Here is a 26,600-nt window from a genome sequence, read left to right on the forward strand (position 1 = left end):
GGCCTCACTGTGCAAAGTCAAGGCGTCCGCAGGGCTGCGGCCCCGGCCCTTCCTGCAGGCTCTCGGTAGAGCCGGGTCCTTGCCTCATCCTGATTCTACAACCGCCCACACTTCCCGGGCCTGAGCCCTCTTCCACCTTCAAGGGCAGCAGCTTCCGGCCACGGCCAGGTTTCTCCCTCACTCCACTGACACCGACTCTTCATTGTTAAGCGAGTTGGATTGTGTGGGGCCCACCTGGGTAATCGCCTGGGTAATCCAGGATAATCTCACTACTTTCAGGTTATCTAATTAGCCACTTTAACAATCCTTTGTCACGTTAGCACATTCAGGAGGATTAGGACGGCCATTTGGGGGGGTGTCATTCCTGATCTCTCTCCTTTCACAGACTTCTTTCCCCTCTGCCTGGAAGACCTTCCTCACATAGCCCCTATCCTAAAATATCATTTAGGAGATTTCCTACCCAAGCTGTGCTCTCATTCCTCCCCTGGATCCTCCAAAATAGCCTCTGTGATGTGTTTACTCCTTAGTTCCTTACTCTTTCTGCTGGTTTTTCTCTCAAAAAAGTTCCCCTCTCCTCTTCCCAGGCCATCGGCCACTTCCTGCCCAGTAGTTCTGAGTTCTTTGTCCCAGCGGATTTTCCCTGCTGGCAGCCCTCCCTCCCTGTTTTGTTCCTCTTACCACCGACTTCCAAACCTTTCTTTTCTTCCTTCCTGTCCTGGAAGGCTGGGTTCTCCCATTCATTTATCTTCCATTGAGAATCTTCTCCACTCCCATGATCCCTGTGGATGTGTTAACATGACAAAGGATTGTGACGGTTGCTAATTAGATGCTGAGGATTCCCAGATCCATAGCTCTCACCCTGACCTCCCTTCTGAACTTGTCTCAATTCTTTGGTTAAGTCTCTGCTGCCAGAGGAAGGACCCAGAGATACAGGCTGTGTGAACCTGGTGCGGCCTGTTTAACCTGGCCCAGGCTGTCCCCCCTCTCCATCCACGTGAGTTCTCTTTAAGTTTCCCCCTGGTGACTCAGGCTAGGAATCCCCACCACATCTGCTTCCTTTGTTCTTGTTCCTTTCCTTCTAGTCTCTGCAGTTCCCACTTCAGGCCTGTTGTCTCGGTGGTTTTCAAAGTGGGAAATACCAGAAGATTAGTGGGGTGCACGAATAAGAGAGTGGAACTTAAAATATCCTTTTCTTTTAAAGTGTGCATAAGTACTTTAGTGTAATATAATTCATTAGTAAATATACATACGTTGGGGTGCGTGTTCCTAAGTTTTTTTTTTTTTTTTGTGATAGCACTATCAAATTGGAGTATGGGTTTTCCAGTTTGTTTTAGCCAAAGAACTAAGTGAAATCATCCATAACCTGTGAATCAAAAGCAGGGTGGTTCTGGTGGGATGGAGGGGGGCCTGCGCCCTGCCTGCTCACTCTGATGGAGGCGCTCGAGGGCCTTTTTGATGTACATTTGGAGATGCGATGAAAAGTCGGATCATCTGAGACTCTGACGTCAGTGGGAAGAGGTCCCTAACGCCCTCACGCTCCCAGCACTTTCCCGCACATGGATCGGCCTCACTCCTGCCTGCAGGGATCACGCTCCGTCAGACCTTTCCCCCACGCCTCTCTCCTCTCTTCGGCAGGCCTTTGCGCTCGCTCATCTCAGTAAATATTTGTCTAAAACTCGCTGGTTAAATGTATGTGTGGGAGAGCAGGCTCTGTTCTGTTTGGATGTGGCCTGCTCAGAGTTTTCCTGACATTCCAAGTGTGGTTCTTATCCTGGGGCTCTGGGCAGGCCCTGGCCTCGCGGTGGCTCCGCAGTGCTGTCCCCCTCGGCTGCTCTCCGGTGTTCCTCGCAGTCGCAAGGTGGCTCTCTTCCAGGCCTCGCTTCATTTCCTCCCTTAATAGGTTTTGCTTCAACCCCGTCTCTCCTAATGCCAGCATACCCAAGTTTTATAAACATGTGGATTAGGAATAAACTTTTTTTTTTTTTATAATATATTTTATTGATTTTACACAGAAAGGAATTGAGAGGGATAGAGAGCTAGAAATGTCGATGAGAGAGTAACATCGACCAGCTGCCTCTTGCACACTCCCCACTGGGATGTGCCTGCAACCAAGGTATGTGCACTTGACCGGAATCGAACCCGGGACCTTTCAGTCCGCAGGCTGACGCTCTATACATTGAGCCAAACCGATTTCGGCAGGAATAAACTCTTATGTGCTGTTACTGACTCAGTCCTATACATCTTAAACCTCACTGCATTTGCTCTGGCTTTCTGTAAACGCAGCGTTATTTAAGATGTGCTCTCTGTCCTGGCTCACGTTCTCCCTGAAGAAAGAGGGAGGAATGGCGTTAGCTGGAGCTGAGTTTCCACAGTGCGTTCTTGACAGGCCTCTTCTACCTGTATGGGTCAGCTGCTCCTCACCCTTTAAAATGTCCTCTAGCCAAAACCGGTTTGGTTCAGTGGATAGAGAGTTGGCCTGTGGACTAAAAGGTCTCAGGTTCAATTCCAGTCAGGGGCATGTGCCTTAGTTGCGGGCACATTCCCAATAGGGGGTGTGCAGGAGGCAGCTGATTGATGATTCTCTCTTTGATGTTTCTAACTCTCTATCCCTCTCTCTTCCTCTCTGTAAAAAACTCAATAAAATATATATTTTAAAAAAATGTCCTCTAGCCTTTCACACCGAGGTGGTCAGCTGTGGCCCTGTGTAACAGGTGCTGCTGGCCTTTGGTCCAAGGGGAGGGGTGCCTGAGTTTCTCTGGGGCTCATGACCGTGAGCTTAGGGACTGGCGTAGGTTTATTTTTGGTGCGTTGGTTTTAGGCTGCCAGGAACCACACTTATTGTGTACAAATGTTGCTGCAGAGTGTTCACACAATCCTAGTTTAGACTAGTTTGCATCAAGGCACCGTCCTTTTGTGCTTCTAAGACAGGCGTTTTCTGTGTTGGGTTTTCTGTTTTTGTGTGTGTCTCTGTGCCCGCTCTTCCCCTTGGCTTTCGTGGTAAGACTGACTTTTGCCGTGTCCCTAAGTGGAGGCCAGATCAAACCCATTTGATGTCTTCTGTGGTTTGCCCAGGTGGCGAGTGAATACATGTTTTCCCTGGAGGCCAAGAAGAAGTCCAAGGGCCGGCGCCAGCCCCTGAGCAAGCTGCCCCGCCACCACCCGCTTGTGTTGCAGGATGGCGGCAGCGATGACGGTGAGTGTTGTCTTCTCTTCGCCAGGAGGAAAGCAGCTCACTCACTCACAGGGCATCGGAGGCCACGGGAGGGCCGAGGGGGAGCCTTCGGCTTAGCGCCTCCTCCAGATAGCCCATAAAGAGGGCAGGGTTTCATGTGATACCTAATTTATTAAAGCGATTGAAGCATTTGAAACAGAAGAGTGACATGGTCAAATTTACAGGAGAAAGATTGCTCCAAGTGCTTGCATTGAGAATGGCTTTTTTTTTTTTATTTTTTTATTAATATATTTTATTGTTGTTGTTTTTTTTACAGAGAGGAAGAGAGAGGGATAGAGAGCTAGAAACATCGATGAGAGAGATACATCGACCAGTTGCCTCCTGCACACCCCCTACGGGGCATGTACATGACCTTGACTGGAATCGAACCCAGGACCTTTTAGTCCACAGGCCGACGCTCTACCACTGAGCCAAACCGGCTTCGGCGAGGGTCACACTTTTAGAAGTGTGTTTCTTTAGTTTCTTTTAGCCTAGTGTACTCCTCCTCACTTAAATTTTTTTCCTGTGAGGTATAACGTTCAGTGAAATGCACACATGTTAACTGTACAACTCAGTGAAGTTCATATATGTAAACCGTCAACTTTGATCCTGCCATTTTCACATAAGACAATGAACATTTGTCTACATCATTGAATATTCACCAATGGGATGATTTTTGGCCACTTAATGGTTTTGTAAACAGAACAGATGTCGGTGTGGGTAGCTTTCCTCTTGTGATCGTGAGGCCCTTCTGTGTCTTCGGTCCTGTCTTGGTAACCTGTATTTTGGCCAGGATGCAGAAAATATCGATGCTTTGGGTTGACACCGTGGTTCCTGGCTGGGCCTGAGGATGGACTCCTGGGGTTGACTTCAATTGTTTGCATCGGCCTCAATTTGCTGCGATTTGCTCCTTCCCTGAGGTCACACTCATGGCAGCTGCCAGAACCCTGTACATTACACACGACTGTAAAGGTGGACTAGATAGCACTGAGCCCTGAGCCCTGAGCCGGAACTGCCGGAGGGGACACAGAGATGGGCACCCAGTGTGCCGTGTGCGGAGTGTTCTCGGGCTGCTCTGCCCGGGTCTGCAGGGCCTCTGGGAAAGCACTTCTGTCTGGGAAGAATGGAGAGGGGCTGTTGCTGGGGATTGGTGTCCCACTGGGGAGGTGTGGTGGTCCCAGGAGGCGCCCTGTGGGGCTGGCGCAGCTGGGCTCCCGTCGGCTCCTCCACACGGGAGCCATTTTTCGAACGCTTGTCAAAGGGGCATCCTGATGATAATTTCTCATGCTTCCCTCCCTTGGGGGGGCACATGGAGAAACACTGCGTATCAGTTTATTTGGGGATTTGCTGCTGCTTCTGGCCTTCTTGTGTCATCTCATTCAGCATAATGTTAGCGTGATGGGGCTTCCCCTTACCTTCTTTTTAAAAAATATATTTTTATTGATTTCAGAGAGGGAGAGAGGGAGAGGGAGAGAGAAAGAGAAGGAAACATCAGTGATGAGAGAGAATCATTGATCAGCTGCCTCCTGCACACCCCACACTGGGGATCGAGCCCGCAACCTGGGCATATGCCCTTGATAGGAATTGAACCCGAGACCCTTCAGTCCACAGGCTGGCGCTCTATCCATTGAGCCAAACCGGCTAGGGCTCCTTACCTTCTTGACTTTATTTCTCCTGGGAGCTAGTGCGCTGTGCCATCTTCTCTCGATGATTTGGGGGAACTGGAAAGTGTAGCTCGCTTTGGGAGCAGTTTTGTGTGTTCCATTCATCCGTGGGACCCCTTCTTTTGGGAGGGTGTGCCCAGAGGGGATTTCCTGTGCAGGCTGTACTGAGGCCGGTGAAGTATATGCTCTGCTCTCTGGAGTAATGGAGAGCTGTGCCTTGTTATCTAGAGGGGTGTGTGTGTGTGTGTGTGTGTGTGTGGGACCAGGCAGTAAGTATTTCTGGCGTGGTAGGCCTCATGTCTCTGTCACATATTCTGTTTGTCACCTAACCTTTGAAAAATGCAAAAACAATTTTTTATTTTTATTTTTACAGAGACAAGGGTGATTTTTTAATTAGAAAAGAAATAAGCCTTATTTTAATACAATACCACCATTTGTGAGCACAGACAATTCTCAGCTCCCTGGGTGAGCTGGATTCGGTCCATTGCCAGCCCTTGGTCTAGACTCGGGTGTCACATCCTGCAGCTGGGACAAGGCTCCATCTTGGACACGCTCTGCCTTCCTCGGAGGCAGAGCCCGCAGGGTTTGGCGAGCCCCGTCCAGAAAAGGCAGATTTCCCACTGACCTTTCCAGAAGGAGCTGGAAAGTTCTGGCCAAAGGCAGTGATCTAAACACTCATAAGCCGTGGCACTTCCCTATTGTGTTTTATCCTTGTTTCCCTTCAGTGCCACTGAAGAGAAAGCTTGAAAGGTAAGGACTCAACATGCTGACATTGGAGGCAGCGAGTGACACGGTTTCTAGGCAATGTTCACTCCACTGGCTGAGTGCTGGCGGCCGTGAGGGCGGGGAGAGCAGGCCGGACGTCTGTGCCAAGCAGGACAGCAGAGATCCTGAATGGTTCTGGCCAGAGAAAGGCCGGCTGCAGGCAGGACTCCCCTCACCGTCACCCAGGCATCGACAGTTTGTTGAAAATCACTTCTGCCCTTTGCCTTTATCACCGTAGGCCCTTGGGTTTAATCCAAACCTGGGACCGAGAGTCCTGGCTGAGCTCATCTGCTCCCCGGACAGAGCCCTGGGTGTGCTAACTCCTGCTCTGCTTCCTTCTCTAGAGGCGTCCGAGCAGCTGGCCCCCGAGGAGGAGGCGGAGGAGACAGAGGCCTGGGCCAAGCCGCTGAGCCAGCTCTGGCAGAACCGACCCCCGAACTTTGAGGCCGAAAAGGAATTCAATGAGACCATGGCCCGGCAGGCCCCTCACTGCTCCGTCTGTATGATCTTCCAGATTTACCATCAGGTGAGCCTGCTCCAGCCTCTCTGTTTGCCGAGGACCAGCGGTCAGAGGGAAGCTAGGCTTAATTGTGGGTGCGTAGCGTGTCGCCGGTCGCCCTGGGAAGGCAGGCTTTGCTGGTGTCTCTGCCCCTCCCACGTGCTGGTCATCCTCCGCGGGCAGAACACCCAACAATGCCGGTCTTCATCGGAGGGTGCTTCGGAGTGAGCTGATGACGGGGTTCAGGCTTGGGGGTGCCCCTTGGCACGCTCCCCGTTTGCAGAGGAATCGGCTCTTGTGCGATCATTCTAGTCAGTGGTGATTCCTTCCAGATGGTTCGTAGTCCTGACCAGTCCGCCTGGAGGATGAAAGTTTCTTTGCTGTAGTCTGGGTTTCAGATGAAAAGCCACATCCTCTTCTTTCCCGGTCCCATCTCCACAGTGGATATTGACAGCCGTGAAAAGGAACTTGGGAGGGTGGGAGCAGAGGTTTATGGGAGAGAGGGGCTGGGAAGGTCCTGAGGCTGCGCCCGGCTGTACCCCTCCCGCTCCTGGGCGTTGGATGGCATCACCATTCTGGGTCTCTTTGGGTCTAGCTCTCGGAGGCCGGGAAGGCATCCTTCAGCAGCATGTCCCAGGCGACTGGCTCAGTGTCAGCGGGGACCTGCCCAGGGTGGCATGTAAATGACCGGTCTTCCGATGGTGGTTCAAGTGTAAGGTGACCAGACGTTACGCTTTTGGCGGGACAGTCCCGATTTTTAACAATTTGTCCCGCAGCATTTTAAAGAAGTCCTGATTTTTTCCCTAAAAATTGGGACTTTTTTAAAACGTCGCAGGACACGGGACAAATTGTTAGAAATCGGGACTGTCCCACCAAAAGCATGGCGTCTGGTCACCTTATTCAAGTGGCATGGCTGCCGCTGAGCCTGGCAGGGTGCCAGGTTCACGCTGGCCAAAGAATGGAACTTCAGACCAACACATTTTGGGTTGAACTCACTGCTTCTTTCCGTTGACGGGAAGCAGAGCAAAAAGATCTACGCGTGCCCTCGCCTGTGAGGCGAAGGGAAAGGCCTGGCTGTACCTTCAGCAGATCTGCCGACTGTGGCTCAGTTTCATGAGTGGCAGAGGCTTAGGGTGGATATGTTTCTGGGTTCTGTCCTTGCAGTGGGGGTGATGGTGCCACCCAGCGGCAGAGCCGGCGGGTCTCTGTAGTCAGGATGCACGGGGACATAATGCTTTTTCTGAAGGGGCCCCGGGCAGGAATGGCAGCGCAGGTGACCTGAGGACATGGACCACCCGGGAAATCAGCGCTGGCCCGTAGGGAGCCCCTGCTCTGGGTGAGCTCCCGGGGCGGGGCTGCTGTGCACATAGGGGAGCCCGCGGTAGCAGCCTTGCTAACATCTCGGTGCATTTTATTACCACTTGGCTCGGGAAGATTGAAATCCCAGTTGCTTCTTACCTCGCTCCCGTTCGCCAGTTGTCTCCCAGGGGCCTTTGTTTGGTGCTGCTGTGAGAAATTGAATTTGAGTCATTAGAGGTAACTTCAATTAGCAGCTCGGGGATAATGGCTGTGCACCGGGAGCCGCAGCCGTAGTCAGATCAGGAGGGAGCCAGCTTCCTGCTGATGGAGCAGGTGGAGGCCCAGAGCGCGGGCATGCTCACTGAGGTGTGCTCCCGCTCTCCGCAGGTCGAGTTTGGAGGCCTCAGTCAGAACTGTGCAGATGCTCCAGGGTTAGCCCCCCAGAAGCAGAGGACCAAGCCATTGATTCCAGAAATGTGCTTCACCACGACTGGCTGCAGCACGGACATCAACCTGTCCACCCCTTACCTCGAGGAGGACGGCACCAGCATCCTGGTTTCCTGCAAGAAGTGCAGCGTCCGGGTCCACGCCAGTGAGTGCCTCACCCTCTCCCTGTGTCCGGTCCCCGGGGCGTGGGCCTGCTCGTCCTTGCTCCCATTGGCTTCTCCCCCAGCCTCCTGTGGCCTCCCCGTGGCCTCCCGTGGCCTCCTGTGGCCTCCCCAGGGCCTCCCCGTGGCCCCCCGTGGCCTCCCCAGTCTCCCAGAGCAAAGATTGCGCTTGTGTCCTTGGGGAGTTTGTTAAGGTTGAGCTTGAGTTTCATGTGACTCCGGGTCTGTGCTTCACAGCTGCCTCTGTGCTGGCCTCTTTTTAAAAAATATATATTTTATTGATTTTTTTACAGAGAGGAAGAGAGAGGGATAGAGAGTTAGAAACATCAATGAGAGAGAATCATCAATCAGCTGCCTCTTGCACACCCCCCACTGGGTATGTGCCCGCAACCAAGGTATATACATGCCCTTGACCGGAATTGAACCTGGGACCTTTCAGTCTGCAGGCCGACGCTCTATCCACTGAGCCAAACGGGTTTTGGCATGTGCTGGCCTCTTGGTTCACTTATTAGGAGGGGTTTCTCCTCACTCCTCAGCAGTGTTTCTCAACCTTTTCCGATGGTTTTAGGCGACCCTGCTAGCGACCCACAGGTTGAGAACTGCTGCTGTAGAGTCTAAGACGATCGGAAAACACAGATACTTACATTATGATTCATAACAGCAGCAAAATTACAGTTACGAAGTAGCAACAAAAATAATTTTATGGTTGGGGGTCAGCACAACAGGAAGAACTGGATTAAAGGGTCGCGGCATTAGGAAGGTTGAGAACTACTGCCTCACTAGGTGTTGGAACCAGGGAACCTGCAGTTTCTGACCTTTTGAGGCTAACCCTTGGCGGCCTTGCTGGAATCCAGGGGTTTCTGTAAAGTCTGGTTGTAGCTTTGGGTGCTGTATGGAATAGAGTTGTAAATTTCATTCTGACTCAGGCCTCTGGGCCCCATTTGCTCACCTCGGTCTCCCTGCTAGGTTGCTATGGCGTGCCCCCCGCCACGGCTTCTGAGGACTGGATGTGTTCGCGATGTTCAGCCAACGCCCTGGAGGAGGTGAGTGCGCCCACACTGTTCCTCTCTTCCTTGGGAGACTGGGGCTCGCTCAGGGCCAGACTGTTTCCTGCGGACTTCCTGTCCCCGCCGTCTGCACGGGGCCTGGCACACAGCCAGGTTAGAGAGAGGGTTCTCAGAATAAACACCGTGACAGTGAGGTGGCAGGGCCTGGGTGGGATCTGGAAGCTGTGTTTGCTCTGTGGTGTCAGGACCAAGTAGAAGTAGGTCCTCCTGTGGACGAGCCCTAACCCCCTTCAAAGAACTTAGCCACTGGGTTGTAGCACCAGAATGAGGCTTGGACGGTTCATTTTCTAGCTTTCTCTTCATCACCTCGCTCCCGTCCCCTCTTTCCCCCCAAACCTGGCAGTACCCACATCAGAGGCCGTCAGAACCCCACAGTGCCTCTGGTTTGAGCAGGGTGTCCTTCCTGACTTTGCTTATACTTATTATTAACGGTGGCAGCAGAGAGGATTATGTTAAGTGAAGTGAATACTTGGTGCACTTTAGCCCCAGTGGCCTCTCCGTCTTCCTCGGGGGAGTCCTGGTCACAGGGCTGCGTGGGCGAAGCCCGCGTGACATTTGGCTGCTTTCTTGTGTGGAGGTTCCAGCTGCCCAAGGGAAGTGGAGGGGGAGCAGAATGGGTGTTAGTGACTTGGTGGTAACCATTCTCCTCCCCTCCCTTCTTGGCAGGACTGCTGTTTATGCTCATTACGAGGAGGAGCCCTGCAGAGAGCAAATGACGACAGGTGAGTGTGCGAGCGGTGTCTGAAACGTGCACTCCCGAAGCAGCGTGCGAGGCCGCGGCTGCTCATCAGAATGACTGATGAGATTTGGGAAGGCACATTGTTTGGAGCTGGAGTGGCATCTCCAAGACTAATTTAAAATGGGATGCCAGGGGGAGTCAAGAAGTCCCCTTTCCAAGTCCATCTTCCCACGTGAGGAAGAGCTGGGGGCAGCGCCTCCTTTGCAGGTGCTACGATGTGCGGTGGAGGCTGTGAGGATCCCGCTGAGATGGTTGTGGGCTGGGAGTGAGGGCAGTTATGTTGTTGTGGCTGGGCCGTGCGGAGGTGCCGCAGCCATGGCCAGTGAGCACTTTCCACAGGCGGCTCTGCCCGCCTCAGACCTCCTGTTCAGACTGAGGGCGATGTCCTTAGGAGGAGAGGGGGACATTGAGGAGAGCTCAGCCAAGACCACTCACTACTGAGCCAAACCTACAGACAGAGCTTGCTGGGCTTCTCGCTGTCGGGAGCCCATTTCCAGAGTCTTCGTGCTTGATCTTCGCTTACTTGTTCTGAGGTGAACGGGGTTTGGTACAGTAGCAGGTTGGTGGGCAGCCAGTGGTCAGTACCCTGCTTCTGGCTAAAATCCTGTGGGAACTTGGAGCAGCGTTCTGTCTGGCTGCACAGGATCCGCCCTTGTGCTGTTCAGAGGGACGCTGCTCTGCTTGCTGCTCCCGCTCCTTCGGAGGCACTTGCTGACATTACTTGGTCATTACATTGAGGTCATCGTGTTCCTCACAACTGCGAGATAGCGCTACTGAAGTCCTTCCCTATTTGGAGTGGAAGTGGCTCTGCTTGAGCATCGAACCTTTACTTTATAATCCTTGTTCGGCCCTGAAAGGCCATGCAACAAAATCTGTTCCCACCCTCACATAATAGCCCTGTAATAGAGCAGGCAGCTCTGGTGCCCCAGCTACCACTGTCTGGCAGGGTTCCACCTGGCTGATTGTAAGTGCTCTCACCATCTTCTTCTCATCTTCGGGCATGGCAGTTTCCTGTAATGTCCAGAACTTCCTTCACCCTTTGAGGTCCGTTGCACTGACCCGTCCAGTACGTGGGTGCTTGGGCCAGACCTTTTTTTTTATTTATTATTATTAATATATTTTATTGATTTTACATAGAGAGGAAGAGAGAGGGATAGTTAGAAACGTCAATGAGAGAGATGTGCCCGCAACCAAGGTACATGCCCTTGACCGGAATCGAACCTGGGACCTTTCAGTCCGCAGGCCGATGCTCTATCCACTGAGCCAAACCGGTTTTGGCTTGGGCCAGACCTTAAAGAGTGAGTCTGCTGTGGTGAAGGGAGAAGAAGGGAGAGGCCATTCCAGCCCAGCGGTGGCCCTGAGCAAAGGCTGCAGTGGGGAGCTGTGAGCACCGGCAGATGGGGGCACCGTTGGAGATAATTTCAGGACACCCACGTCTTAACGTAAAAGAGGTGCAGATAGAACTCTCTGATTTATCCTCACTTCCCCAACCCTGCCACACTCAGTGAGCTGTGCTCACTGGGAACAGATTGTGAGCGAGTTGGTGCTGGGAGTGCAGCCCTGTGCTAACCCAGGGCAGTGTGGGGCCTCTTTCCACGCTCATTGTGGAGACGCTGTGGCCCTTACCTCACTGGGTCCCGGGAACTTGCTGGCGGAGGTAGCGGTCGTGCTGGGTAAGGGCGGAAGCACCATCCGGGCAGCCTGCGGTGAGAAGGCCACCGGGTGGCAGAGCCAGACGCGACTGAGGTGGCCTTTCCCTTTGGCAGGTGGGTCCATGTCTCCTGTGCTGTGGCCATTCTGGAAGCGAGGTTTGTCAACATTGCAGCCAGGAGTCCAGTGGACGTGAGCAAGATCCCCCTGCCGCGCTTCAAGCTGGTAAGGAAGTCCAGAGGGGCCTGCAGACTCCACATCCTTACTCTGTGTGCCCGTCACCGAGCACTTCTGAGGGCAGGCTCTGCTCGGCCAGTGGCCAGCCTTTACCCCTCGGTGATTTTATCCTATTTTTTTGTTATTTTATTTTTTTATACCCCTTGGTTCTGACCAGGGTTTGTGAGACTCACCCTGTGGTTAAAGTACTTGCTGAGGACACTTAGGACCAGACATGGCTCTGCATTCGGGTCGGGGAGAGAGGGAGGAGACCGCTAGTTCCTGGAGTCACCGGCTTGCTTTCTGTGTTGCAGAAATGTGTCTTCTGTAAGAAGCGGAGGAAAAGAATGGCCGGCTGTTGCGTGCAGTGTTCTCACGGCCGCTGCCCGACCGCCTTCCACGTGAGCTGTGCCCAGGCCGCGGGGGTGATGATGCAGCCGGACGACTGGCCTTTCGTCGTCTTCATTACCTGCTTCCGGCACCGGATTCCTAATTTGGAGGTGAGGGAGGGCGGGTGCCGGTCCAGAGTCCTCTTCACAGTTTCCAGGATCGTTTTCTCTGCAGGCTGTTCGCTTACTGTGTCAGCAGATACCCCTCGCGCGGTATGCTTTTTGAAGAGTGCTAATGAGGAAGGCATTAAGGGATGGCCCCCGTCCATCTCCGCTCCCTGCCTGGCACTTCCTCATTCAGTGCACCAAACTGTTTTTGCGGTTGATTTCATCCTAATCATCTGTTTACTTGTTTGCCTCTCCTCCAAGATAAACTCCTTGAGGTCCTTGTTTTATTAATCCGAGTGTCCCTGCTACTTAACACGGTGTCAGGGGACATAGCAGAGACTCTGCCATGTGAACTGATGGGGAGAGCTTCCAGCAGTTAGTCAGCCACCATACAGTGGAGATTTTGAACTTCTCCGGATGTTGAAGCTCAGAGAAAGGTACATGTGATTTCAGCTAGAGGAGTTTCACGGAAAGGTTTGGGTAGAGAGTAGTGTTTGAAGTGGGTCTTAAACAATAAGTAGTCATTGGGAGTAGGAGGGCATCCCAAGCTTCAGAAACAGAACAGATAAGTCTCGGGAGAATGAACGTGTAAGAGTGGCCCTGAGACCCCGGAGGGGGCGATACTGAAGGGCAGGCAGCTCGGTAGGGTGAACGGTGGGACTCTGTAATGCCATTAGACGAGGAGAACTGTTCCAATGTGATTTTGAGCTGCATTTAAAAAATGTGTCAGTCTGGTGGATTGAAGGAATAATAAGACTGAGAACTGGGAGAGACACGAGTTCTGATATGGGAACAATATAGGTAGAGTGTTGGGGTCACATCTAACCCTTTCCCCTCTCCTGCAGTCCTTGCTGGCTGGCTGGGTTCTTGTCTTACAGGAAAGTATTTTTCTGAGCACGAGTGGTGGTCTGTGGTTACTTAGGGGCTTAGGAAGATGGAAAAATAATTGATGTAAGAATGTGACTCCGGAGGAGTAAAAGCCTGAGGTAGCATGGAGTCCTGGCTCTGGAGGGAAGTAGACCTTTTGTTGTGAAACGGGGCAGTGATTTTGTGATTATCAGTTGCATTTTTCATCCTTAAATGGATGGCCTTGTGGGAGTAACTCAGCATGTTTTTCCCAGCGTGCCAAGGGCGCCTTGCAGAGCATCACCGCAGGCCAGAAGGTCATCAGCAAGCACAAGAACGGCCGCTTCTACCAGTGTGAGGTGGTCAGGCTCACCACCGAGACCTTCTACGAAGTCAACTTTGATGACGGCTCCTTCAGTGACAATCTCTATCCTGAGGACATAGTGGTAACTTCTGAAGGGAGCTTCTTGGGACCCGGGCATTTCTAGGTCTGGCTGGGAGGCTGGTTGTGGGCCTTCCTTTTCTCTAGTCAAACCCATGGTTTCATCAGTTGGACCCAGAACAAAAACGCCTTTGTACTGCACTGGTCCTCCTATGCAAATGACGTTGTCTGCTGCTGGGATACGGAGCTACCTCTGGCACAGAGGTGGCAATGTCTGGCCTGCGGGCGGTATAAGGCCTGTGAAATCATTTGGTCTGGGCCTGCCAAGGCTTTAGAGGTGAGGTAATTAAATGTTTGACCAAATATAGCAGGCTAATTTTTCTTAACAGTTTTATTGATTTTTTTTTACAGAGAGGAAGGGAGAGAGAGTTTGAAACATCGATGAGAGAGAAACATCGATCAGCTGCCTCCTGCACACCCCCTACAGGGGATGTGCCCACAACCAAGGTACATGCTCTTGACCGTAATCAAATTTGGGACCTTTCAGTCTGCAGGCCGACGCTCTATTCACTGAGCCAAACAGGTTAGGGCACAGGCTAATTTTTTTTTTTTAAGTTGATAATTGTGTGGCCTGTGAATGATCTAAATATCCAGATGGCCCTTGGCAGAAAAGATTCCCTGCACCTGTTCTAGGAGCTCACAGGAATCAGCATTTTCTGCATTTCTCTGAAACATGCTTGTATTTCGGTCTAAACTACCCTCGAAGGCATTCTACTGCCATGAGGAGGCCAGGCTTTGGCATCAGGCTCGTGTTCATGAACCAGCACCACTGTTTAGCAGCTGTGTGGATTTGGGGGATTACCCAGCTAGCTCTCTCTTTTTCATTTAAAAAAAAAAAAAAAAAAATATATATATATATATATATATATATATATATATATATATATATATATATATTGATTTCAGAGAGGAAGGAAGAGGGAGAGATAGAAACATCAATGATGAAATGATGAGAGAGAATCATCTATCTGCTGCCTCCTGCATACCCCCAACTGGGGATGGAACCCGAAATCATGTACTCTGATCAGGAATTGATCCGTGACCTCCTGGTTTATAAGGTTGACCTCAACCACTGAGCCACACCTACTGGGCAGCTTTTGTTTTTTTACAGCGGGAGGTTTTGGGGCTGAGCACAAGCTGCTTAGAGACACCTCTGGCCTGCTTATCTCAACACCTGAGACACCAGCCCTGCCTGGACCCAATCCGAGCTTTCCTGGCTCAGTGCTCAGGACTTAGTTCAGGTTTCCCCTACCCCTGCCTTGCTTTTTCAGGTTAAACTAAGCATCAAGGTAGTGGGACTGAGCCACTTCTTTTAACAAATCAGGTATTTTCCCTGTTTATGGCCACATTAACAGTGCAGTACTAAAACCACTTTCATTAGTTATAACAAGGTAGTAAAGGTGATAGTAACAGTGTTATTAAGCTCTCCAATGTGCCAGGCAGTATGCTAAGTGCTTTACGTCAAGTATTTCTGTCACCTCTCATACCAGCTGAGAAGTGGGTGGTACTATCTCTAACTTACAGAACGGTGATCTTGGGATTCTCCTCTACAAGTTACTGAGGACCTCACAGAACGTGTGTTTTGTGGGTTATGTCCATCAATATTTACTCTATAGAAATTAAAATCGAGATTGATTTGAAATAATCCACTATTAATGAAAAATAATTTCCTTTTTATTTATTTTTTAAAAGTTTATTGTTGAGGGTAAAAATAACTTTTAAAACAAAAATATTATTAAAAAAATAAAAAAATTAGTAAGAATGCCATTTTTCTATAATTTTACAAATATCTTTAATGTTATGTCTTCAATCTCTTGCACTTTATTGTTTTGGTTAAAATATAGGAAGAAAATTTAGTCTTGCAGACAAATGTAATTGGAAAGGGGAGGAGTATTTTAATAGCCTTTCAGATAATTGAATCTGAAAGCAGGTCAGTGAACTTTGCATAGCTGTTACATTAAAATCCATTGGTTTGTCTGTAGAATGGATCTGAGAATGGCTTTCTCACCTGTGCATGATTTTATTTTATTTATTTATTTATTTATTTAAATTTTTTAAAAAAAATATATTTTATTGATTTTGTACAGAGAGGAAGGGAGAGATAGAGAGTTAGAAACATCGTTGAGAGAGAGTCATCGATCTGCTGCCTCTTGCACACCCCCTACTGGGGATATGCCCACAACCAAGGTACATGCCCTTGACCGGAATCGAACCCGGGACCCTTCAGTCCCCAAGCTGACGCTCTATCCATTGAGCCAAACCGTCCCCGGCCTGTGCATGATTTTATAACATTCTACATATTGGTGCACTGGGCTGTGCAGACTTTTCCAAAGTTAAAATTTTCTTACACACTATCAAACTCACATTCATTTGTATAACTAATCTCAGAAAAATCTTTAAATTTTGGGAAACTTCAAGTTCAAGTTGGTGATGTAACTTTTCTGAAATCCTAATTTGTGTTTGAAAGCTTCGATTTTTGTCATTGGCAATACTCTATATTGTCAGTTGTTTTCTTTCAAGTGGCAGGTTCAGTTCATTCATTTTCAAGATGTCTGCCCATACCCAAGTCTGAATGTGTTTGTAAACGTAACCATAGTTAGTTGCTCTGTCATTTTTTTAAGTGAAGCTTATGTTCCATGCAAAAAGCAGCTGCTTCAACTCACAACTCAGTCACACAATATTTTCCCTGAAGACCATCATCATGCCTCGGCATGAGCAAGTGCCTTGAGTGTTTCCACAGGAGCAGGAATCCATCCTGGTTCACTCTTTTCTCTTCCTGTTCCCTCAGAGTCAGGATTGTCTCCAGTTGGGTCCTCCTGCTGCAGGGGAAGTGGTTCAAGTGCGGTGGACAGACGGCCAAGTCTATGGAGCCAAATTCGTGGCCTCCCACCCCATCCAGATGTACCAGGTAGCCAGAGGTTTGTGGGTTGGGAGAGTACCCGATTAACTCAGTGTTTCCTCTCGGGCCAGAATGTGTCTCTGCTCTTTGGAGAGCTAATGGAGTCCGGAACAAGCGTTTCAGAGCTGGGGGCTGCCCTGTGTCCAGTCTGCCAGCTGTGGCTTCAAACATGGCAGTCCTTCAGCGTTCTGACTTCTTCCTGTGACTACAGGAAGTGGCCAGTGTGCATGGTGGCCCCAAGAGTCAGCGATCTTAGCAAAGCCTGTGTTTCCTCGGTAGGTGGAGTTTGAGGACGGCTCCCAGCTTGTGGTGAAGAGAGACGATGTCTACACGCTGGATGAAGAGCTTCCCAAGAGAGTCAAGTCTAGGCTGGTGAGTGCTCTCTGTGGGCCCTGGGTTCCTGACTGGGAGGAAGGGAACAAGGCACGGATGTGTGTCTTTTGTTCTTCTTCTCATGGTGGTTGGCACAGAGTGCTCATTTGACTTGCCTATTCTTCTGTAGTCGGTAGCCTCAGACATGCGCTTCAACGAGATCTTCACGGAGAAGGAGGTTAAACAGGAGAAGAAACGGCAGCGCGTTATCAACTCGAGATACCGGGAAGATTACATCGAGCCGGCGCTGTACCGGGCCATCATGGAGTAGGTGCTTCCAGGAGCCAGGAGAGTCCCGGCCCCCACGGCGAGGACCCTCTGGAGGCTCCACGGCACAGCAGACCCTTCGAACTCTGACGTCTCCAAAATGAAGTTGTAAAATGCAGAGGAATGAAAGAACCAACCCCATCATCTTCTCACCCCACCCTCATCGCGCCCACCTCCAGGGAAAGGATAAGCCGTTCTGGGACCCGTGGCAGCAGCCGCTGAGCGCCCGCCGAGGGGCTGAGCACTGGAAGGCTGCGGCTGCATGGTCTGCAACGGGGTCCACTGTGCTCGCTGGACTGGTTGCCCCGTTCTTGGCCCAGGACTCAGTTTCCTAATGATCACCTGCACCCGCTAGGAAGAGGTGCCGGTGCTTGCCCTCCCTCCCTTCCCCTTTTGTATTTATGTGTGTGTGTGTGTGTGTGTGTGTGTGTGTGTGTGTGTTTGGTCTGTACCAGCTTTTGCCAGCCCCTGGCCTTTACTTCCTTCCTTTGCCTATCCAGGGCAAACAAAATGTGAAATTCTGCCCTCAGCTGAGCTGAATAAGGGCCCCTGGGGTTGGCTGGAGATGCGTGTGGCGTCTGTCCCTTGAACTGCCTCCAGGGAATGCTGGCAGAGCTGCAGTGTTGAGATACCAAGGAGCTAAGGCCACCTCTTTGCCCCCTCTTGAAGAAGAGAGGGGTAACACGCGTGTGTGCCCACATCTCTCTCTAGACACCGAGCCCCTGTGGCACAGTATTGGAGGGTGTGGCTGGGGAATTCCATGCAGGAGGATCTGAATGATGGGAGCAGGCAGAGCCTGGTGGTGATTCAACAGAAAACTGCAATCAGTGTGGGAGTTGGGAGGGTGGAGATGAATTGGGGCCACTGGTGGCCAGGGGCAGGTTTGCTCCTGGTCTGGGGATGGGAGGGAGTGGATATGGGGGGAGGGGTGGGACTGGGGGGCAACACTGAAGGGGTTAAACAGGATTTTGCTCCTCATGAATTTGTTTGCCTGGGCCCAGGATTGGAGGGCTTCACACCTGTACTCTGTCTATACAAGAATCAGATTTATAATATTTCCCTGGTTTTTGTTACTTATGAACGCTATAAACCAAATTATTTTGAAAACTGGTGCATCATCTTGTCTTTTAGCAATAAAATGTCTTAAGCAGAGGATGGCTGTGTCTGCCCCAAGGAGCCCGAGTGGCCCAGGGTCAGGCTGGGAGGCACCTCAGGCCTTGAGCGCCGTTTCCCCTGCTTTAGAGACTGGAAAGAGGAGTAGTAAAGGGAAGACCAGACCACCAGTCAGCTTGTAGAGCTGAATTTGGTCTCACTTCTGGCTTGTTTCATTGAGCCGGTCAAGTTCATCCCAGAATCTCAGTTCCATACAAACATGGCGCCAGTTTGAAAGGGAGTTGCTAAAAGAGCAAGGGACTTGACCCCCAGAAGAGTCCCAGGGCGTCTCGAAGCTGCTCTGGGCTGTCTAGTTGGCGAGAAGCTTCCCTGCAGGAAGACCTGGTCCCGGTGCCTGGTGTGCCCCTGAGGTCCAGGTGGACAGGGACGGCACAGCAGCAGGCCAGGAGGCGCCGGGGTGGGTGCAGGGCCTGGGCACAGCACAGCTGCTCCAGTTGGTCCCTGGGTGGCCTCGGCTCCATGGCCCTGTCCACCTGGAGAGGCGTGGGCCAACAGTTAGTGCTGCTCTAAAAGGTCATGGGCTTGGGAGGCGGCTACTTCCTGGTGTCTCACTCTTGGGGGTGGAGCAGCGGGTTTCAAAGACACTATTCTATGCCAGCTCCCTCCTGGGGCCAAGAAAGGGAGGTTGGGTTTTTGTGCAGCACCCACCGATCCCTGGGGGTCACTGGATAAGGTGGCAGAGGCAGGCCTTGGTGGGTTGGTGAGCCGAGCCTTTGGAGGAGAGGAACACCTCCCCAGACTTGGCGGAGCCCCCTACCTCCAGACCCGCCTTCCTTAGAGCACCTGCATAGCTGGGATTCTCGATCTTATCCCAGCAGAGTTCTTATCCATTTTTCTAGGAAGTTTATGCCTTTGATTTTGGTCATACACAACCTGCAGTTCGGAACTCCCTCACTGTGCCAGCCTGTCAGGCAGGCGGCTCCCAGAGGCCTGTTTGCCAGGGCAAACTGCCCTCCTTTTAGGATTTTTGGGTTGGCAACCAAGGACTGCAGCCGGACTGAACCTCTTTCCACCTGCTGGGCTGAGGAGTGGAGTGAGTCAGAGCCAGAACCTCCAGAGCTATAAAGGCTAAACGGGACGGGGCGGAGTGGTCCTGTCCCCGCACAATTTTATTTATTTTTTCCCCAGGCTCTGAAATGGATGGTACTGAAGCGCAGCTTGGGAACCCCGTCCACTCTCACCCCCCTCGATGGGGCAGGGCAGAGTCGCCCAGTCCTTGGAGGTCCAAAGCTTTGGGCCTCGGGAAACATTCTGGCCGCGTTCCTGTGCGCGGAACGCCGTGGCCGCCCGGCTGTGCCCACCGCACGGGTGAAGGGACAGGCCCCGGAGAGGCTGGGTGGCGCCGGCGGGCAGGAGCCCTGCGGGCATCAGAGCGCGCGCCTCCGGGCAATGGGACCAGGCGCCGAGGAAGGAGCCCTCCGGCGGGACGCGCATCCCCCGCGGCCCCGCACCGCCCGCATCCCCGGGCCCCGCGGAGGGCGGGCTGGGCGGGCCGGGAAACCGGGGCTCCCGTGCCATTGGGCCGCTGGTGCCCGCGCCTGCCCACCACCCTGCCTCCGCGCGCCCATTGGCCGCGGCCGCCGCCTCCCGGCCCGGCGCTGCGGCGGAGAGCGGGATTGGTGGTCCCGCCGTCCCCGGCCGCGGCCGCGCGCTCCGCCCGGCGCTGCGTCCCCACTATGGCGGCGCCCATGCCGCCCACCGCGTCCCGGGCGCCCGCCGGGGCCCCCCGCGGCTGCCGCCGCCGCCGCCGCCTTCCCGCCCGCGCCCGGCCGGGCGCCGCCGCTCCGCTGCCGTCCTCTCCGCTGCGGTAAGGCCCGTCCGGCTGTCCGGCCGCCGCCGCAGCTAACGGTCACCGCGCGCCCGCTCCCCTCCCTTCCCCTCCCCCGCCGGCCCCGCGCTCATGCCGGGGATGGGGAGGTCCGGCTGGGCCTGGGGGTTCGGGCGGGAAGACCCGCCCTGGATGACCCGCCCTGGGCAGGGGCAGGGGCTGCCAGGCCTGCGGGAGGACGGCGGGACCCAGACCGAACGGCCCGAGGTCATTGCGCGCAGTCCCCGCGCGCGGAGGGAGGACGGGCCAGGCCGGCCCCGGCCCCGGCCCCGGCCCCGGCCCCGGCCCCGGCCGCGGGGAGCGGAGCGGGGAGAAGCGCGGGCAGCCTGGGCGGGCATCGGCGGACCGGGAGGGTGGCCGGCGCTCCCTGCCCTCCTGGCACCAGGTGTTTGCTATAGGGGGCCAGGCCAGCCTGGTTGGCAAAGCGCGCCTCCCTGGCTTCCTTTCCACCCGACTCCTCTCCCAGCTGCTTATTCGCTCACGCTTGCAGGAGGAAATGTCTCGGTGATGAGGTTGGGTTAGGAGAGTGTCCCACGAATGTTTTGGATTCCTTTTTGCAACCGTGCTATTTTTATAATCCCTTAATAAACTTTGTTTACATTGGTGTTCCCCTGACACGGGGAAGGAGTGAAACGCAGTGGAATCCTTGTACATTGAGAGAGGGGCCAGGGAAGGCAGCTGTTACTTTGTTAACACACACACACACACACACACACAACACTTTTCTGTGGATACACCCTGAATGATCTACACCAGCGATTTTCAGTCCGTGTGCGGCAAGAATTTTTAAAACATGCAGTAACTCACTATCTAGTCAGGGGTACTGACCTCTTTTCCCTTAGCTTGTAAAACAACAAAGGACATCAGCCAACACAAAAATAGCTATCCGGTGTGAATGAATTAAAATTTCACCATTTTTTTTTTTGGTCCGATCAGCAAAAAAATATAAAATTTTCTGGAATGCAGCAGAATTTTAGTAGTTAGTTTAGGTGTGCCATGAGATGAAAAGGCTGAAAATCCATAATCTATATATATATACTTTGGCTAGTTGGAACAGGAAGGTGGGAAAAAATGCACTTATTAGGATTCTGAAAGTAAAGTAATCAGCATGGGAAAGTAGGTTATTTCTAGGTCATAATCCCCCTGGAGTGATGATCACTGACCGGTGGGATACCTTCAAGTCAAAAGGATTAAACGGAAGCTGGCCCAAAAATCTGTGACAAGAGGATATTTTCAAATCTCTAAAGGGAATATAGCAGCTCTCAAGATTAAAGAGTCCTCACTGAAGGACATTTTGAAGTATTTAGTGATGAATCTCTCCATTTCACAGGTCACATGAGGAAATAAGATGTGCATATTCTTAGAAACGAATTGGTTTTGGATAATCCATAGTGCCTATTGAGTATATATTGGGTGCAAAGCAATACAGACAGATGTGGGGAACTCAAGACTTACCCTAATGGGCCTATAAATTGTGGGAGTAAAGAGCACCTGGAAATTGGTAACTAATGATACGGCCTCTGGAATGCTGAGGCAGCGGACACTATAAGTCTGCAGGAAAAGGAGTTCCGTTGAGCATGAGTGGGAAGGCCTGGGTGGATGATGAGAAAGAAGTGAGGAAATGAGGAAGCCAGGATGGTAAAGGCGGCAGCTGAGAGAACCTGGAATGCTTGTGGTGGTTCCGGGGAGTTTCCTGTTGGAAAAAGCAGCTGTAAGATAGTTTCAAGTCAAGAAGCAACTTTTCCGCCCTGGCGGGTTTGGCTCAGTGGATAGAGCAGACTGAAGGGTCCCAGGTTCGGTTCCGGTCAGGGACATGTGCCTTGGTTGCGGGTGTATTCCCAGTGGAGGGTGTGAGGGAGGCAGCTCATCAATGTTTCTAGCTCTCTGTCCCTCTCTCTTTCTTTCTGTAAAAAGTCAATAATATATATATATATATATATATATATATATATATATATTTTTTTTTTTTTTTTAAATATATTTTATTGATTTTTTACAGAGAGGAAGAGAGAGGGATAGAGAGTTAGAAACATCGATGAGAGAGAATCATCGATCGGCTGCCTCTTACACACCTACTGGGGATGTGCCCGCAACCAAGGTACATGCCCTTGACCGGAATCGAACCCGGGACCTTTCAGTCCACAGACTGACGCTCTATCCACTGAGCCAAACCGGTTTCGGCTTTTTTTTTTTTTTTTTTTTAAAGAAGCAACTTTTCCTAGATGGAGCACAGGATAAACAAGTAGTAGTTACGTCAGAAGACAGGCAGCCAGCCATTAGAAAAGAGGCACAGCAACACCTTATTACTTTGCTGACTAACCCCAGCTGTGGTGTTTTTCTCCCTCTGGGTTCAGTGGTTGCTGGGTCTCTTTTCTTACCCTCACCCGAGGATATTTTCCCACTGATTTTTAGAGAGTGGAAGGGAGGGGGAGAGACAGACAGAAAGAAACATCAGTGTGAGAGAGACACATTGATTGGTTGCCTCCAGAGCCTGCAACCAAGGTACGTGCCCTTGACCGGAGTCCAACCCAGAACCCTTCCGTCCATAGGCTGACGATGCGCTATCCATTGAGCCAAGCCAGCTGGGACGCAGAGTCTTGTGGTACTGCCTCTGCACTATTTCTTGCATCTGCTTCTTCCTGTGCCTGCTCTCGTCACACTGAGTTAGGGCCTTTGGTGTACCATTCTGAGTTACTGCAGACACCTGACATTTTTTTCTTTCCTCCCACTCATCCTGTGTACCATCGCTTTCGGATACCTCACCTCCCTAGCCAAGATTTAACGGCTCTGCTGTCTGTTGAATTGAACCAGACCAAGCCTGGCCTGGGCAGTTTGGGTAAATTTGTTTTTTGCCATTCCCTTAGATTTCATTATGTTTTCCGGATCTGTGGAACTGTTTGCTCTTTGCGCTCTGTATCTTTGCTCATGTTGCTTTTTCTATCTTCAATGACCCCTTCAATCTCTAGTTGTTGGTTCTCACTCATGTTTCAGGGCCACTTGATAAGAAATTTCCTTTGAAACCTTACTGTACTCTTCTCCCCATCTAGATGGGACTTGTCTCTCATTGAAACCATTACAAGGCCGGAGCCTGCCATTTTTGGCACAGTGGCCAATCCCAGACTGAAGTTCTTTCAAGACATGTGCTGTCTTCTCATCTAGCACAGTGTTTTGTTAATAGTAGGTGCTTGGCAGGTTTTGTTAATAGTAGGTGCTTGGCAGGTACATTTTATATTGAATATAGCTTTGAACCAGGATGGCTGCAAAGAAGAGTTCCTTGTGCCAACAAAACATTCATCACAAAATCTGTACACAGAGTGACTGTGTGAGAGAATTGCTTACTGGGGGATCTGGTGTACTGGTTTGGAGCCTGGGTTAGGCTGCATGAACAAGAACCCTCACAAAAAAAAAAAAAAGGACCCTCACGACTTGAGCGGCTTAGCAGAATGAAAGTGGACTTCTCTTTCGGTCCACATGCCCAACACGGGGTCACAGGGAGCTCTGCTCCTCACAGTCACTCGGACCCAGGCTGATGGAAACTCCATTTAACACGATATTTCCAAGATAATTTTGATCGACGGTGAGATGGTGCTCAGGGTAACTGGCTTTTAAAGTTTGTCCCACAGTGGCATGTGTCACTTTCATTCACATTTCATTGGCTGACGTGGCCATGCCTGAGTTTAGATTTAAATTATGTTTAATGTATTGATAGGAGAGGAAAAGAAAGGGAGGAAAGAGAGGAGGGGGGTGGGAGGAAGGAAGGGAGAGAGAGAAGGAGAAGGAGGAGAGAGAAGAAAGAGAAACATCAATTTGACATTGATTTGTTGTGCCCTGACCAGGAATCAAATCCACAACCTTGGGATGATGCTCTATCCATCTGAGCGACTTGGCTAGGGCTGGTCATGCCCAACTTTAAAAAAGCACAAGGAGCCGAAACCGGTTTGGCTCAGTGGATAGAGCATCGGCCTGCGGACTGAAGGGTCCCAGGTTCGATTCCGGTCAAGGGCACGTACCTTGGTTGCGGGCACATCCCCGGTAGGGGGTGTGCAGGAGGCAGCTGATGGATGAGTCTCTCTCATCGATGTTTCTAACTCTCTATCGCTCTCTCTCCCTCTCTGTAAAGGATCAGTAAAATATATTTAAAAAAGCACAACGGGTTGCAGTCTGAGCACATGCTTGGGAAGCAGAGGGGCAGAAATGGCTTGGGAGTAGCACAAAGGACTATGACATCTCTATGAGTATCATGGCTCACAGAAGATTAGAGGGAGCAAAAGCAGATGGGCTCCTAGAGACAGACTTTGACAGTAGCAATAAATAATAGTTCAGCTAACTAGCATGGGCATAGGGTGGATTGGGAATCGCATTATGAGCATTATAAGTGCTCACAGGATACCAGGCAATCTATTCTGTCCCAGTGCAGTCATTCCTAAGGGGACACTGTGTCCCAGCATCCTCAGTAATGAACACAGGAATGGTCATGAGGCATCCAGAAAATTAAATTGCATTTAAGGTCTTCAGCTTAAGAAGCCAGGCCAGGCTGGTGTGGTTCAGTTGCTGAGCGACGATCCAGGAAACAAGTGGTTGCTGGTTTGATTCGTGGTCAGGGCACATGCCTGGGTTGTGGGCTCCGTCCCCATTAGGGGGTGTGCAGGAGGCAGCTGATCATTGACGTTTCTCATTGATGTTTCTTTTCTTTTTTCTTTTTTTTTTTTAATATGTTTTATTGATTTTGTACAGAGAAGAAGGGAGAGAGATAGAGAGCCAGAAACATCAATGAGAGAGAGTCATTGATCAGCTGCCTCTTGCACCCTCCCCCACCGGGGATATGCCCGCAACCAAGGTACATGCCCTTGACTGGAATCGAACCCGGGACCCTTCAGTCCCCAAGCCGATGCTCTATCCATTGAGTCAAACCGGTCTCAACTCTCATTGATGTTTCTACTTCTCTATCCATCTCCCTTCCTCTCTTTCTAAAAATCAAATGTTAATTTAAAAAAGCCAGGAGATATGTAATAACTTGAGATAAATTTTCACTTGCATGGTTAATATAAAAAGGAATCTTAAAAAAAAAAAAAAAAAAAAAGGAATCTTTAACTTTATTGGTTTAACTGGGTTCAATTGAGTCTATCAAACTTTTTTAAAATATATATTTTATTGATTTTTTTACAGAGAGGAAGGGAGGGGGATAGAGAGTTAGAAACATCGATGAGAGAGAAACGCCTATCAGCCACCTCCTGGACACGCCCCACTGGGGATGTGCCCGCACCCCAGGTGCATGCCCTTGACGAACCTGGGATCGAACCCGGATCCTTCAGTCCACAGGCCAACGCTCTATCCACTGAGCCAAACTGGTTAGGCGAGTCTATCAAACTTTGATAAATGGGAAGGAGATTTTACTTTTGATGAAGAATAGAAGCAAAGAATACTCTTTGGAGCCCTGGTTCAGGAGATTAGGCCTGTGTTTTGTTTTGTTTTTTAAATATATTTTATTGATTTTCTTACAGAGAGGAAGGGAGATGGAGTCAGAAACATTGATGAGAGAGAAACATCCATCAGCTGCCTCCTGCACACCCCCTCCTGGGGATGTGCCCACAACCAAGGTACATGCCCTTGACCTTAATCAAACCTGGGACCCTTCAGTCCGCAGGCCAGTGCTCTGTACACGGAGCCAAACCGGTTAGGCAAGGCCTGGTTTGAAATCTTGGCTCTGCCACTCATTGTCTGGGACATGGAGCAAGTGTCTTATTCTTTTTTTTTTTTTTTTCAATGAAATGATTTAAGTTTTATTGAGTTTTATTTTATTTATTTATTTATTTATTTATTTATTTATAATATATTTTATTGATTTTTTACAGAGAGAAAGGGAGAGAGATAGAGAGCTAGAAACGTCGATGAGAGAGAAACATCGGCCAGCTGCCTCTTGCACACCCCCGACCGGGGATGTGCCCGCAACCAAGGTACATGCCCTTGACCGGAATCGAACCCGGGACCTTTCAGTCCGCAGGCCAGTGCTCTATCCACTGAGCCAAACCGGTTTCGGCAAGTGTCTTATTCTTGAGCCGGAGTTTCCTTATCAGTGAAATGCATATGGCAGTTAGGAGGATTCGGTGAGTTTGTTTATGTAAAGTGCCTCACACAGTACCTGGCTCAGACTAGGCACTCACAATCATGCTCATTGTTGTTATCAGCGGCAGCAGCAGGATTTGAAAAAAACTGAGAAATCAGGTAAGGCGACTCCGGGACGTAGGGAGAAGTTTCCCCCAGGGCTTCCTGCCGTTTTTTTTCCCTTTCTTGAGTGGCATTCTTGCCACCTATCATATACATGTTTGGGTCTCCCACTGGACTAGGCACGCTTGTCATCCCACAACTATTTACTGTGCTGGGCCCGGGCTGGGTCCTGGCATGATGAACAGGAAAGGCATGTCCCTGGCCTCGGAGACCCTGCAGTGCGGTGGCACCGGAAGCCAGTGAAGTAGCAGTGAGCATACATTGTAAGGAGGGTGTTTGTGGGGCCCGTGGGAATCTCCTGTAGTCACACCGGGAACATAAACAGTGGTTTTC

At 51.0% G+C, this 26,600-nt stretch overlaps 2 protein-coding genes and 1 long non-coding RNA gene across 5 annotated transcripts in view; 2 read left to right on the forward strand and 1 right to left on the reverse strand.

Annotated features, from left to right (window-relative positions):
• Positions 1-18,148, forward strand: part of KDM4A (lysine demethylase 4A) — a 41,914-nt gene extending 23,766 nt beyond the window's left edge. For both annotated transcript variants that reach the window (XM_084874493.1, XM_084874494.1), the window contains exons 12-22: positions 3,073-3,193; positions 5,985-6,166; positions 7,826-8,030; positions 9,013-9,089; positions 9,780-9,835; positions 11,619-11,727; positions 12,033-12,218; positions 13,337-13,507; positions 16,292-16,411; positions 16,682-16,774; positions 16,905-18,148. In XM_084874493.1, coding sequence (XP_084730619.1) covers positions 3,073-3,193; positions 5,985-6,166; positions 7,826-8,030; positions 9,013-9,089; positions 9,780-9,835; positions 11,619-11,727; positions 12,033-12,218; positions 13,337-13,507; positions 16,292-16,411; positions 16,682-16,774; positions 16,905-17,045 — 1,461 coding nt within the window. In that variant the 3' untranslated portion in view covers positions 17,046-18,148. The remainder of the gene's footprint in view (positions 1-3,072; positions 3,194-5,984; positions 6,167-7,825; positions 8,031-9,012; positions 9,090-9,779; positions 9,836-11,618; positions 11,728-12,032; positions 12,219-13,336; positions 13,508-16,291; positions 16,412-16,681; positions 16,775-16,904) is intronic.
• On the reverse strand, positions 14,400-16,275 carry LOC311617867. The gene is made up of 2 exons (XR_014794195.1): positions 15,775-16,275; positions 14,400-15,511 (listed from the first exon to the last, which is right to left on the reverse strand). It is a non-coding gene; the product is annotated as an uncharacterized lncRNA (long non-coding RNA).
• A 1,658-nt stretch (positions 18,149-19,806) lies between the features above and the next one.
• The window catches only part of ST3GAL3 (ST3 beta-galactoside alpha-2,3-sialyltransferase 3), a 168,541-nt gene continuing 161,747 nt past the window's right edge, over positions 19,807-26,600 (forward strand). For both annotated transcript variants that reach the window (XM_084874662.1, XM_084874663.1), the window contains exon 1: positions 19,807-20,021. The gene's annotated coding sequence lies outside the window, so the exon portion shown is untranslated. The remainder of the gene's footprint in view (positions 20,022-26,600) is intronic.

The sequence above is a fragment of the Pipistrellus hanaki genome (genome assembly GCF_964339955.1).
Source record: "Pipistrellus hanaki genome assembly, chromosome: 2".
Classification (NCBI taxonomy): Eukaryota; Metazoa; Chordata; class Mammalia; order Chiroptera; family Vespertilionidae; genus Pipistrellus; species Pipistrellus hanaki.